Below are 15,100 nucleotides of genomic sequence, written 5' to 3'. Positions count from 1 at the left end.
CCAACAGCAGCCTACAAAATGTTGTGTAAGACATCACGTCTCGGTTCCCTCCATCCGCCCCTCGTCTTCTGATCTCAAAATCAGGTGCTGGGCTGCAATGACAGGAGTCGCCAGCAGGTGGGTAGAGGGGTGAGGGGTGGGGGGGTGTAGATCAAAAGGGCAAACCTGCTGAGTGACAGTAGTGTGCATGCAATTAGGCCAAACCACAAACACAATTCATATGTGACCACTGATATCTGCAATGACGAACTAGTTTTGCAGTTCAGCTTTGCTGCCGTCTCATTACAATCCTACTATTCCACTTGTGTCTCTAATTGACTAGAAGTTTACTCGGTTGTTACACATGTGGATTGCACAGCGCGAATGCACAGCAAAACCTCATTTTCTAGAGTTCCTGAAATCCAGAGACAAAGTTGGCCAATTTGTCCAATTTCCTGAAAACTATGGTGGTACAAGATTTTCATGTGATGTTGCAAACTCCACTATCATCCTCGTCTTTGAGCCCCGGTGTGCAGTCTATCTGGGTCAACATTCATTAAGAATTTAGCCACCACCAGTGAATCTCAGTGTAGCATCTCAGAATGCTTGTAAAACAACAAAAGCCCCTAACCTACGTCTTCCTTCTGCTCTGATAACTTCGCTCAGGCAACAAGCAAAGTTGATTCGCCTGAATTTTATATGCTACAGATGTTCCACTGTTGTATTTTTGCCAACTGTTACCGTATAAAACTCAGACTTCCAGCAGATTCAGCATTGTATTAATACCTTGCACTGTGTTAACTTCTGTTGTCTTTGTCTCCTCTGTGTCAGCTTCTATCGTGAAACTCATTTAGTTGTCAAAATATCTAGTATCTTTATTTATTGCGCTTGAAGATTTAAGTTATTCTGAATTCCTTGAAGGGAGGAGTGGGTCACAAGAGGCAAAATAAATTGGTTCTTTATAAGAGGTAGCCTGAGTAATGATGTTGATGACTAGCATCGGAGCAGTGTAGCCAATGTCTTCTTTTGGAATCGATATCTGTTGAATCAATTGCACAGGAGGTTTAGTGGAGGTTTCCTGCTGTGTAGTGAATGGGGAATACAAATAAAGCTGAAAGATAGATGAGACAAGCATCAGGATTTAATGGATCTGTTGCCCAGTGCCAGAATAGCCAGACTCAAAAGACACTGGGAAGATAAAAAGATCGATAAAATTTAAGAGATAAAAAAATATCATCAAAACACAAGAACAAGAAACGCAGCAAACAAAAGTTCCACTGAACATAAAATTATTCACAACAATTGTCTGGGACTGGAAATGAAAACAAAAGCGGAAAAAAACGAATCAATGCAGCAAACTTTTAAAAGCAATGGAAATTCTAAGAAAACTTGGAACAAATGATGAATTGTTATGCATGGTTACTCACCATATACTAATAGGGTGTAATGATCAGCCGCGCGTCCGTAGTTGTTCTGAGCCTGGCACAAGTACGTCCCATTGTGTGATTGGCTGAGACGGGAAATCTGGAGGTTTGGGCCAGAAATCTCTGCCCTCTCAGGTAAGGTGTCATTAATCTTGGACCACTGGATGTTCCTGGGCCTAGGGGAAGGAGACAGAACGAGATTAATATTTGATGCTGAAACTCTATGTTGTTTATTTTTATCTGGGCAATTGGCAGAAAATTTACTGTTTTGATAATGAATTAAATGGTCAAGACATTTATTGAACCAAACACTTGTTGATTCTAGCTTCTCAAATGCGATGATGCACTGTTCTCTGTTTCCCATTTCAGTTAACTGAATAGTTTTGGATATTGGGCTGGTGGGACTAAACTAATTTGACCATCACTTTGGACTCTGGGACATCACTTTGTGCCTTTTTACTAGTGTTTTTGGTACATATTACAGTAGCTGTAAAACATATATCCAAACACATGAACGTATTAAACCCTGCAATAGCATAATGATCTACTGTATGCCATTTAAATACAGCTTATGTATATATGCCATATAAATACTTACTAAACTAATACTACTATTAGACTATTACTGTTAAACCCGTTGCATAAAACCTGAAGTGCCAAGGGGTTTTAAGAATGAGGAAGTGAAAGGAGACGAGGGATCAGAAGCACAGACACTGGGAGATACTATAAAAAGAGAGGTGAAAAGGGAGGGTAAAGAAGCCTGCAGGGGGAGGATGACATGAGATGAAAGTATAAAAGGAGCTTGAAGAAGAAGCCAATAGAAAAAGAGGGCTGCATCCTGACAAATAATGAGGAGATGGATGGTCAGAGGCCAACATTGGTGCGAAAGGGCTGTCAGGAGGAAGAGAAGGGCAGATGAGAGAGAAATAGGGTGTCAGATGTGCAGAGACAGAGATCGAAAGAGAGTGTTACTACAGATCGAGAAAGGACAGAGAGAAGAAAAAATGGCGTGGTGGGAGATGAAGGGAAAACCCAGGCAGACTAAATGAATTGGTCATGAAAGACAGGCAGGCAGAGCAGACAGGAGGCGCAGGGATTACAGAGACATCCTGGTGAACAAGACTGTGTGTGTGTGTGTGTGTGTGTGTGTGTGTGTGTGTGTGTGTGTGTGTGTGTGTGTGTGTGTGTGTGTGTGTGTGTGTGTGTGTGTGTGTGTGAGGGAGTGAGTGTCATGGCTCATACCACCCTGGCCAGATTACAATCCTGACTCATCTGGGTTCTAATCCCTCAGGAAGTCTAATTAAACCTCTTTCTTGCTTAGTCACACACACACACACACACACTCACTTACTTGTGCACACACTAAATGTGCACAAACACAATCTCCCTGTGCTCCTCTCTGCATAACACACACACACACACACACACACACACACACACACGCACAGGCACAGTAATTCCTTCAAACTCTAACACCCAGAAAAATACACGCAATCAAGCGAGATGACAGGACCCCTCTCCTCCTACTAACAGACACTAACCAAAAGGAGGTGGCACATAATTGGTAATTAATGCTTAACAGCCAGTTAACAGGGCCAGGGAACAAGCGTGAGGGTGACAAGGGAACTGTAATGTGTGTGAGTGTGTGCTCTGTCCAGTGTGAGATGAGGGTCAGAGTCCAGAGTGGCCTGCTGTCCCATCCCTCACTGTCACGTAACGCGTGCATGCATCACACGAATACACACAGTGTCCCCAACCAGCCGTTACAAAGCTTTAGTGGGGCTACAGCCAATACAATACTCAACTGGTCCTCACCGTGGGATTTCACTAAAATCATTACACACACACATACAAACACACGCATGCACACAATTTGGCTGCATGAAGCTTTACTGGGGAGCTTTGTTGGACTCGATGCCCACAGACAGACGGACCATCTATGGGAGGGTTTAAGAGCTTAAGACCCAATACCCTTCTGGAAAGTGCACAGAGGGCCATGAACACACTACAAAAGGCTTGTTTCAAACCTGGCTCTTAAAGGAAATGACTGCAGATTGGGTTTCACACAGAGTCATGTGCTTGTGCACATTTACTTGTAGGTTCTACTCTAGCTGTACACAGTCCATATAACACCTCTGTCTACAAGCACAGTGCTTATTTTGTATCATGTAAAAGTTCTGGTTTGTGAAAGATTTGTTGACAGAAGCAACTTTTAACTTAATGCTCATTTCAACAGCACATAATAAAGAGAAGCACTTAGACAAACACAGGGGGTTGGATCTCTTGCATCCACACAGATATTTAAAGATGCTTAGTGATGAAGTTGACATCCACTTCTCTTCTATTGGAAACTGTATTGAGCGCTGTTAAAGCCCATAACTTCTCCTTTCAGTAAGGCCTCCCTCACTTTACTCTCACACATTTGGTAGCCATCCAGAAAAACTGTTTTCTGCTGCAGCCTGTTAGAAGCTCCACGGTAGCAGGTAGCAGTAACTCAAGGACATTTTGCACAATAGTTCTTAAGAAAGTTTTTTTTTTTCTTTTTGTGTAAGGTAATTACTTAGAAAAAAAAAAAAAACTTCAGCTTTCAGTAAATGCTCAGATATTTTTGTGCTTAGATTCTAGAAACTGCACATTATTCCTTTTTTCACCTTTCCATGGTTTTCTAACATTCCTGTAAGAAAAGCTCAATAAACACCAGCACATACCTCAGTGGTTTAGATACTATACAGCCTGTGGCCACAGTGCTGAAGACCTTTTAGCTTTGGCTTTTGTAATCATTCCTGAATTCAAACTTACTCTTACGCCTTGGGTAAATGTGAGAATGAAATACGAAAGGCAGCAAAAACCTTACCATCTAATTAGACAGCCAGAATGAATGTAGATGCCTGTTGGCTTGTAGCTACATGCCACTTAGTACCTAAATGTCATTTTTATAGCAGTTCAACAGTTTTAATGTGTTTATTTGCTCATCCATAACATCATTTTGTGCTTGCTTGTACTGACTGACATTGAACTTGGCAAGCTTCTGCATGTCCTTGTCAATCAGGAAGGTTTCTGTTATTTTTTTAGGTGCTTAAATAGAAAACAGGTTGCATTTATTGAAGGCAGATAAGACCAAGAAAAACAATTTAGCACATGTGGAAACACACATATAGACTTACAGAGGGTTCCCAGTGACGGAGCAGGTGAGGCTAAGTGAGTCACCTTCTCGCAAAATGCCAGAAGGAGGAACAATTCTCACTGTGGGTGCAACTGTAGAGAAAGAGAAATAAAATGAGGGGGGAGGTCCATGAGTATGTATTAGAGAGAGAGAAAACAAGCAAAACACAATGGAACACAAAATGATCAACGTGGTGCGACAATCGCAGAGGACAAAAACAGGAACGAGACAGACAGTGTAAAAGAGAACAAAAAGGAGGAACAAGGGGAACACGAGAAAGTGGCATGAAGAAGGGTCTTTAACATCTGTTTCCAAGGTAACCAGCCGACAATCCTACGGCTGAGACACCTGTTATCATAAGCAGCCCACCGCTCCAGCAGCTGCTGTACTGCACTTACTTCAGTAACAGAGCGATGGGACGCCAAATCCACTCTGACAGTTGGTCATTATTGCCAGTTCTCTGGCTGGAAGAACCACCAGCATGCAGATTGAAAAAAACTGTTGAATATTAATCATTCAGATCTATCAACAGACATTAATATACATGTGGCAAATTACTTACTGATGTACTAGCTGAATATGAATCACATCACCAACTGTAAATATTTATATATGCCTGTGGACTGTTTGACTGTCTAACATTGTTGATCTACAGCGGGATAAGAATAATATTGAAATGTCAGCAATACTGATATGAGGAGAGAACAAATAGAGTAATTGAATATTACTTAACTTGTTAAATAGCATCCAACAATACCAGAGGAGAAAAGAAGTACATGGAATGAATATACAGTAAAGCTTATTCATGTATCTGATGTCTCACTTGATTTGTTTTTGATATGTCTTTGTTTTTCTAAATTCAAAACAGGATTTCCAAAAAATAAAAATGGGCCTAATTTTAAAAATGTAATCCTTCTGAACTGTGAGCATGTGAAAACTTTGTTCCCCTTGTCATCATGACAGGATTATAAGACAACAAAATGAAAAACTATTTATTTTAGACTTTTCATAAAATCATATAGATTATAGCTGCCCGACATTTTCAATATTAATCTAACTGAACCATCCACAGATTTGTAGAAATATTGAAAATTCAGTTTAAAGTAAAACTATGGTTCTATCTGAACTTAGTGCTCTGAGCAAATATTAGGCTTAAGCCAATTACAAATTTAAAGTTCTTCCAGTATTTTTACTGCTTGCTTTTGCCTCCCTTGAACTGACATAGTGTATGTGCAGAGATTTCAGTCCACAAATAAGTTAAGCGAAGATCAGTTCATCCCACAAAAAGTACTGAGATCATCGCACACACTAATGTGATCCAGGTTTTTACTGCTGATGTTGGTTTGATCCTTAAACCACAGCCCAGGACCTTAACCTGGCCGCAGGCCTGCTCCTGACAACTCCCCGCATGGCAAGATTTGTATATATTAGGTTTTAATGAGAACAGGTCTCGTGCAGGGCAGCTCTAACTATGACTGTGTTAAAATCCTAGAGTGTGTATAAATGAGCTTCATTTTAAAATGAGATATCCCCCATTTGAAAAATGAGGCAGCTACCCTGACAAAATTATTGCTGGCATTAAAGTAAAACACTATAATGAATAGTACTGAAGAGGCAACTTAAGTGACAGCAATACAGATGGAATAATCTGTGCTTTTGAAATATGTGGCGATGAATATTATGGTACATCATTTGTTCGCTAGATGGATAGAAACCTCTTTCATATGATGCATCCACACAAACACACAGAGGCTGAAGAGGAAACTTACAGTACACATCCAGGCGGTAGTGTCGAATCCTCTTCTGCCCGCTGCCCAGTGCCGGGTGGAATGCCTCACAGCTCAATGCTGCCCCGTTGTCTTTCCTTTCTACTGGGATCCGTATGGTGCTGGACACGCTGAAAGTCTTCCCATTATCCTGCTGGGATACCACACCTGGAGAAAAGCAGAGGCAGCAGAGAGGATGAGACGATGGAAGGAAAGAAGACAGGTGGGGTGTCCAAGAAACAAGTTAGCTGCCAAACCGTGGCTGAAAAAGAAGTGGAAGGGAGGCGTTTAGAGGAGAACACAGAGGAGGATAGCAGGAATGAGCAGACTGAGAGGAAGAAGAAGTTGGCGACTGATGAATGAGTATTTTAGAGCAGGTACCCGTAGAGGGAAGGATGAGTGGCTGGAGGACAGGATAAGAGTGAGAGAGAAGTGAAACTAATTTGCATCTATATTTCATGGCAATTATGAATAGCAGAACTGTTTGTTTGCAGATGGAAAATCAACAGAGTGTTCTTTGTGTGCGTGAGAGAGAGAGAGAGAGAGAGAGAGATAAAAGACAATATGCAGAACCGAATTGAGATTTTAACAGAGTCAGACGTGTAGAGAGGTGCAATAAATGAACAGGGTGACAGAAAAAAGGCAAAGGAGGGACACATAGGGCAGCAAAGTGGGCATGATGGTGAGACGAGCCTAGACATGAAAGAGGACGATAAGACTGCCAAGCCAGATGCAGAGTGGAAGAAAGATACGAACAGAGAGAAGGAGGAGAGAAGACAGAAGGAGAGAGGAGGAACACTAGGGCCAAACTAATGGGACTTGACATGGTCACGTATTGAGGGTCTGTGCCTGCTGAGGCAGAATACAACAATATTACTTATATCGCGCTGAGTTTTCAATTATTGCTGGTGAGCTAATGAAAGCAGGTCCAATCGAAGCGTGAGAGAGGATAGGGGCGGGCGCAGATGAGCAGGAATAAGGGAGCGGTATAGGAAGATAGTGTCTTAATTAAAGAGTGCTTTCCCATATCTTCTGGGATCTGCCTTTAACCTTTATTGTCACAGTTCATTTAACTCAGAGCCAACAGACAGGGTGGAAAAGGAGATGAAACAGAACAAAAGGGGAGGAAAAAAGAGAAGATAAGGGGAGAAGGAAAGGGAAAGAAACTTAAGGAGAGGAGAGGATGAAAGGAAAGGAGAGAAGGGAAGAGGAAACGGAGGAGAGACGAGGAAACAAGAGAAGAAAAGCACAAGGTAAGACAGGAGTGATAGAAGTACAGGCCTCGTCTGTCTCTTGGTAGACCTTTACAACCAATAAAGAAGCAGAGAAGTGTCACATCTTTGTCACCATTGAAATTTTAAAGAAAAACGAAAGAGAGATCAGATGAAAGGAGGAAGAAGGAGTAAAGGGGAAGGACACAGAAAGGAGAGACAAAGTGACAGCGACAGGCGCGTTCTGACAAGGAAAAAGGAATGAGACTGGATGAAAGAGACATTGAGTGCCAGACAAAAATAGAAAGCAAAAGAGACAACGGCTGACATGAAGTTTGAAAGGGCAAAACACTACTTGATGTCCCAGAAACGGTTGACACCAGATTATCACACATTATTTCGTCTGGTCTGTGTGAATCATGAAAACCATCAAGTATGAATTAATGAATAACAAGTACAGCACACGTCTGACAATGATTTGTAGTTTCACAAAAAATGTTGTCTGTATTTATTAAATAACAGAGATAATTTGGGCAAAAAAGGCCTAAGCTTCAATCATAGATGCTCTGCACAACTCCATCTCTAAAAGTTTGTGTGCTGTCCGCTGAACAGGAGTTCGAACCAATACACCGAGTTGATGGCTGAGTGCAAAAATGATTTCTTGTGGGTTAAACAGATTGAAGAAATGGAAAAGATAGGTGTTAGATGTATTATTGAGTGAAGTGCCCCTTTAAGTGAAAGACGCCTTGAGACACGGTGAGTTAGAAAGAAAGACAGATCAAGGTAAAGGACTGGTGGATGGCTCATAGATTTATCAGAAGCAAAGCAGAAAGAGCTAGAGGATGGTGAATTAAAGTGTTGTCTTTGTGTGTGTGTGAAAGAGAGGTAGTTAGGTAGGTAGAAGTGAGAAAAGCAGAAATCCTGGTGTGTATAGAGCATCTATGCTCTCGTGTAGTGGTGTACTTGTCAGATTATGGGCAAATCAAGGTTATTTAAAATTGATTTTCAAAGACAGAGCATAAGGAGAGAGAAGGGAAGACGTGTTCTGCTTTGATGGCAAATGTTTTTGACTAATGGCTATATCAGAATGACATGTCAGCACAGAAACACACAAAGATGTGCATTTCTTCAGAATAAACCTTTAAGCATTTGGTTGAAGGCATGGAAATATAAATATATATATATATTACTGTTCAAAAAACGTGTTTGATCACTGAAAACTTTACCCTTACATATAAATACTGCAGAGAACACAGAACACAAAATGAAGAGCACAGGAGATATTTTTCGAGCCCTGCAGCCTAAATCCTTATTCTCCCCATCAATTTATCGTCCATCCATCTTTACCTGCTCCCATCAACGGATCCATCTACCATTCCCTCTGTCAACCCATCAATCACGCATCCATTTAACATTCTTTCATTCAGCAATCAGCACTTGCTCTGTGATACCATCCTCCCATTCTACTTCACCTGCCCTATATTCCCTCATTAATTTCCCAATTTGTATCCCCTCATAATGATGGAACATCTATCAGTCCATCTGTCAGCCACATCCTGGTACCTGGTATCTCTCTGCTATTGCGGATCCAGCGGAGGGTGGCAGCCGGCTTGCTGCGTGGCGACACGCAGGTGAGCTCCACCTCACCGCCTTCCACGGCCTCTTGCTTCACCTCCACCGTTGGCGTCTCTGGGGGCACCAAAACAGAAAGTGTTGCCACCTGGTGGTGTGTGGCGTCCGTGTAGAGCTGGCAGAAGTAGCCGCCCTCGTCGTACACGCTGACGTTGGTCAACGTGATGCGCACCAGCCGTGGCGTGAAGAGCACCATCTGGAAGCGGTCATCCTTCAGGGCTGGAAGTGGGCGAACATAATGGGATGGAGTGGGGTGGAAATAAGACAGCCAGGGGGTAAAATAAGTAAGAGTAGAAGTGGGAGAGGAAGTGAGGAAAAATAACAAATGGAAGAGGGCGAAAAGAACAAGGAGGGGGAAGGTTAGTTCATCAGTAAATGGTAGAAAAATCTCTCTGTCTCTGTGTGATGTGAGAGTTTAAATGTACTAAACACTTTACTGAAATAAATAATATAACAGCAAGGAAAATATTTCTTCTCTGGGTCAGTGTAAATGATTCATGTTTTCAAGTGTGCCTTTATAGCGAGTCTTTCAGAGACAGAATTGTTTTTGTCATGGAGCTGTGGGTATTTAAAATGCACCACACACACACACACACACACACACACACACACACACACACACACACACACACACACACACACACACACACACACACGCACACACACACGCACACACACACAAGCTTAGACTGCCAAAGTGTCATATTTTACAGAATTTGTTTTAACACATCTTACTAACAGACTTTTACTTTAGTTTGAATTTGTTTTTAGATGAGAGGCACCGTAGGGAGCAGGATTTTACCTCGCTCACAGATTCTCCACAGCTTCACTTTAATTCATTATTTGCCTTCTGGTATCTGACATCATGTTAGCCATTTTGTCATTTTTACTCAAATTGTTGAAAAACATTTGAGCTGGAACCACGATCAGACCTGCTCCACCTAAACAAAACTAACAGCAGGTCGGACGTGTACGCACTGTGCAGACACTAATGCTGCAAAGGAAGTGACAGTTGGTGCAATTGCTTGGATTTGTATTGGTGATAGGGTTAGACTGGGGCTACAGGTCTGAACGTCTTAGCTGCGGCTCTGCAGCTTAATGACATTACTGGGATTTCAGGAGACTTTGCATGAAGAATAATTAAGTTCTAGAATATATCTTCATTTTTCTGCATGTGTATCTTTGAAAAACAGTGTAGCTACCTATTTGCAGGGAGTAATTGGTGAATTGAGTGGCACTGCATTTTGAGCTTTGGAATTTGTTATCTCTTAGCCTCAAGTAGTTTGCTCTGTATTAGTAAACATCAGTCCTATCTCCCACAGTCGGGACTTTTCACAGCTGTCTAATTTGTGATGTCACTCTTATGGAGGAAAAAATTGCAAAACGTGGGAGAAATAATGGCTGCGACAGTACACCAGACAATTTTCTGCTCTGGAATTGATAGTGCTGCTAAAGCTAAAGCTTGGTCTGATATAATAAAGTTCAGAGAGAGTTTCAAAAGTTTAGTGTCGATGGAGCAGCTCCAGGCTGTACATTGGTACAAAATAACAGATGTCTTAGTTTCCCCCCGTTTCCAGCGTTGTGTTGTTCACTTCCGCAAGCACTGATTGTAAACTAAATATACTCATTTATGCTCTTTGTAACTGCTTGTTTTATTTGTGCAATTTGTAGAATCTAGCATTTGTACTGTTCATTTGATTAGGTTTTAATCATTATTGTTTTACTTGCTGTGAATCACTTGCTATCACGCGCTGCAGAAATAAAGCTTATTGCACAAACAAAAATGATTTTAGGAAAGCAGCTAAGTTGAGTGTTGCTGCCTGAGAGACAGACTAGCTACAGTTATACAAAGGTTAAAACTGCAGATCGAATTGTGAGAAATGAGGAAAGATTGAAAGCAAAAAGTAAAAAAGACATCAGATTTCTGAATGTTTAACTGCACAGCCAATCCTGGGCCCGAAACCTGTGAGCTACAATTGCTAAACCTGTAATGCACAAAGGAGAAGGGAAAAAAAGGATAAGTGACAGGATAAGAAGAGGTGAACAACTAACAATTTTCCTTTTGTTCCTGAAGAAAAAGAGAAAAATGCTGATAATAACAAATAACACTAATAACAGTCTGTTAGTGACAGTGGCTCAATGTTCATGGATCCTCATAAATACCTTCGAGACTTACTTTGTATCGACTTGACTGAAACTTCTACCTCGCCCTCCTTCTCTACTTTATTCTGTCCCTCTCTTCGCTCCTTTGTGTTTGCACTGGAACAGCAGACACTTGCCTGATGTAACACTCGGCCATCTCACAGCCTAATTCATCACAACACAGGCACAACAGTATATATATATATTGACTTTTTGTGTTCTTGCGCATGTGTGTGCGAGAGAAAGTGGAGTAAGGAGAAAGAATAGGAGAAATATACTAGTACGGCTACATCATGCAACAGGCTGGAAAAAAATAATATAGATAAAGACAGAAATCCACAGTAGATAGAGAGAGGAGTTAGTCCACTCCTCCTGGAAATACACCAGACTATTCTTTCTCCCCCAACCCCAAAAATCCCCCTCCACCGGATGGCAGTGAGAGCATTGTTAGAGAGCTATTCCCCATAGATAGGTAAATCTTTTTTTTCTCTCTCTCTCCACTAAATGGCAACTAAATGTCAGACTTCTGTTCAAGTCCAAGTTCACCTTTATTGTCCTGTCTCATTTGCATGCTGAAGAGAGCTGGCAATAGAAAAGAGAAAGAGAGATATGGCGCACTGAAGAGAAAGGGTCCATTTGGTTAGTTCCACAGCTCTATTATAGCTATCAGTACCCACAATCTCATAAAACACACCCCTGACTGGTTGCTCGCTTGCAAAACAGGCGACTTAATTCACAGCACTTACAGCAGCGACTCTGTTTGGGCAGTTAGTGTGGAATGGCTGAGCTCAGAAAGGGCTTAGTTTGTTAGCCTGATATCTGGGTGGCAGATGGGCAATAGGCAGAAATGGAAGGGCCCTACAGCAAGTGAGGGAGCGAACGTGAAGATAGAGATCCGGAGTGAAATGTAATTTACCCTCTCAGAAAATGGCCCAAATGAGGCTTTTCTGTGCTTACGGGAGCCAAATTAGTTATAGGAAGCCATTTCTACTTTATACCTTGCCTAACCTTTGGATCATTTCCCGGTTCTGTCTCTTTCTCTGTCGTCTGACACTCCCTTTTTCTTATTCTCTCTGTTGGTGTCTTTCTCAACCCTCCGCCCTTTGTCTCATTCTCCCCCTCTCTTTTCTATAGTCTTTCTCATTTACTCTTTCATTCTAGCTTTCACACCTCCTCTTTCTCAGCAGTCTGATTAGGCTTCATAGCGCTTTCCGAAGGGTGCAAGTTCACGTCGCGTGGGAGAGCAGACAGGGCGGCTCTGTTTAAATACTTAATGGAACTTACCAGTGGTGCTGATCTGATAGAATTGGGGAGAGAGTTGAAAGTAAGGTTTCCCGAAGCAACGACCTCCATTACCCAATTACGGGCACTCCGTGATCGAGGTGACTAACAAGTGAAGAAAATATGTGTAGAACAAAAGCACTTGAAAACAGCAAAGGCCGCTCTTTGGTCTTCATTATTTTAGTGTAATCTTGTAATTATAGTAACGTTCAGAAATTCTTTTGTAACTTCTACTTTGAAAGAGACCATTTTACATGTGTCTTGCTAAATATGGGTTAATGATGTGAAAAGTATTGCTGCAAAGTTTCTTTTTAATCACTCCTCATCATGTTGAAGTTTAACTGCAAGGTCAGCTACAGAAAATTACCTCTGGAAGTGGCAGATATTTATTTAGCTGATATATTCACGAGTCTTTTATTTAACTATGACACAGCTGAGAATATTTACTATAACATACTACTAGTACTTTAATTTATTTGCCATTTTATACACTGCAAAGATGATGAATATGCAGTAATTTAATGACATCAGATCATCTGATGATCTGTTAAGTTTACTGAATTACATTCAAATAAATGTAAAGATACTTTCATGACAATCTAAAAATATCAGCTAACAGAGTAACAGTGGAAGATTGAGATTAAGATGTGTAGAAACTACTTTAGCGCAGCATGAGTGATGTGAATGAACTCCATTCATGGACCATTGCAAGGCTGAATCAAGCTGGGAAAATTAAAACCTGTCAGACGATTACAACAGCAGAACAATGCTTTTACAAATCATAACTAATCAAAACTATTTTTGGAGTAGTGAGACATAAGAGAGATTCAATGAGATGTAGACGCTATTGATGAGTTTGGACAATGACTGCATGTCTACTTTGCTGAAAGCTTAGTGAGAGCTGCTCTGCCAAACTGCAAACATTTTTGATATCGTGAGTGCCTAAAAAGTTTGCATCTGTGAGAACATTTGTTCTGCTAATGAGTAGCCTTAATTTACTGAGTTGCGTTGAGCTGTGAATTTTAACTTAGTGTAATTTTAGTTTAGTTTAGCTATTGTTGGCAGGATTGTTGTTACTGCTTATGTACATTGTGTTTTTAAAACATCAACCCAGTTTTCACATACCATAAGAATTATTTTAAACTCAAACCAAGGCATTTATTGCGTTTTAAGGATTGTGCAGTCTTTTAAGCTTGAACTAGAATATAAGCTTTGAACATAATCAAATTCACTTCCCTATTCTTAGCTCTAAACAAATTTACACCATGGCCAACCCCAGGCTAACGTATCAAGAAGATCCTTGATCATAGTTGTTTAGCTCAGAGGTTTCCATGCCCCAGTAACAGACAATCTGACTTAGGTGCCAACTTTTGCACATACTTAGTTAAAAAAACGTAGTGTTTGCCAGCCCTCAGGCACACAATGAAATCTATCTTCATTACAATATTGGTTACAATGATAACTTGCCATAAAGCCACATTTAACAAACATGAGATTGCCAAGGCCATGCTCTAACGAGGAGCTGTAATAAGCTCTGATCTCATCATGCATTAGATTATGCAAAGCGCTTCAAACCCTGCTTTTAACACAGTTAAAACAGCTGCACTGCTGGGGCACGGAGTAAAAACCATCTTGGAAATGAAGTCTGCGGTCATCTGACTTTTTAATGTGGAATCACTTCAAAGACAAAGTGAGGACATTTGCATTAAGAAACATTTGAGTGTTGGTGAGTCATTGCTAATGTGTTTAAAAGGCTGGCTTTAAATGTCACCAAGGGCAAATTCTAAGATTCAAATAGATTAAGTTTGTCTGCTGAGACAAATGTGTGCATAGGTACACACCTCGCGTGCCGTTAAAGAAGAGGGTCTGCCGGCGGGGATTCTGGATGACCACAATTGATCCATCGTAGTTCTGCAGGCGGCAGGAGATCTGGGCTGTACCTCCCTCCAAGACTGTCACATTCTCCGCCTGCACTGCCTGACAACGGGCTGAGGAAGAGAAAGATGGAGGTTTATAAGGTGATATAAACAGTGGATGTGTAGAGGAAGAAAAAAGAGAGAGAACAGAGAGGGACAAATAGGAGGAATAGATGCACAGAAAGAGAGATGTTCAATTCGCACCTCAGTTGAGATAGATCCTTTCAAAATAAGGTACTTAAGGCATCCTTCATTTACTCACAATTCATCATATGGACACAAGGGAGAAATGAAGATGGGGAGGAAAGAAGAGGAGGAGACAGAGTGATAGAGATAAAGAGGTTGAGAGCGAAAGAAAAGACACTGAGGAACTCAATAAGTAAAAGAGGGTCCTTATGAACAATGTGTTCTTGTGATTATAATAAGGATGATTATAATTACTGTCATTCATCTTTTTACATGCACACACACACACACACACACACACACAAAATGCACACAACAGCCCTGTTGCCTCTGGCCTAACAGAATGCATCAACACACACATTTGAATACATAATGCCTTATTAAATCTCTAAGTGGCTTC

At 41.1% G+C, this 15,100-nt stretch overlaps 1 protein-coding gene across 4 annotated transcripts in view; it reads right to left on the bottom strand.

Annotated features, from left to right (window-relative positions):
• Positions 1-15,100, bottom strand: part of cadm4 (cell adhesion molecule 4) — a 130,970-nt gene that overhangs the window by 11,721 nt on the left and 104,149 nt on the right. For all 4 annotated transcript variants that reach the window (XM_026370815.1, XM_026370816.1, XM_026370817.1 and 1 more), the window contains exons 2-6: positions 14,440-14,586; positions 9,107-9,394; positions 6,336-6,500; positions 4,568-4,658; positions 1,407-1,579 (exon numbers count right to left, since the gene is read on the bottom strand). In XM_026370815.1, the coding sequence (XP_026226600.1) occupies positions 1,407-1,579; positions 4,568-4,658; positions 6,336-6,500; positions 9,107-9,394; positions 14,440-14,586 (864 nt within the window). The remainder of the gene's footprint in view (positions 1-1,406; positions 1,580-4,567; positions 4,659-6,335; positions 6,501-9,106; positions 9,395-14,439; positions 14,587-15,100) is intronic.

The sequence above is a fragment of the Anabas testudineus genome, chromosome 16 (assembly GCF_900324465.2).
Source record: "Anabas testudineus chromosome 16, fAnaTes1.2, whole genome shotgun sequence".
NCBI classification, from domain to species: domain Eukaryota; kingdom Metazoa; phylum Chordata; class Actinopteri; order Anabantiformes; family Anabantidae; genus Anabas; species Anabas testudineus.
The sequence above is the reverse complement of the archived record's forward strand: the minus strand, read 5'-3'. Positions and strand labels throughout refer to the sequence as shown.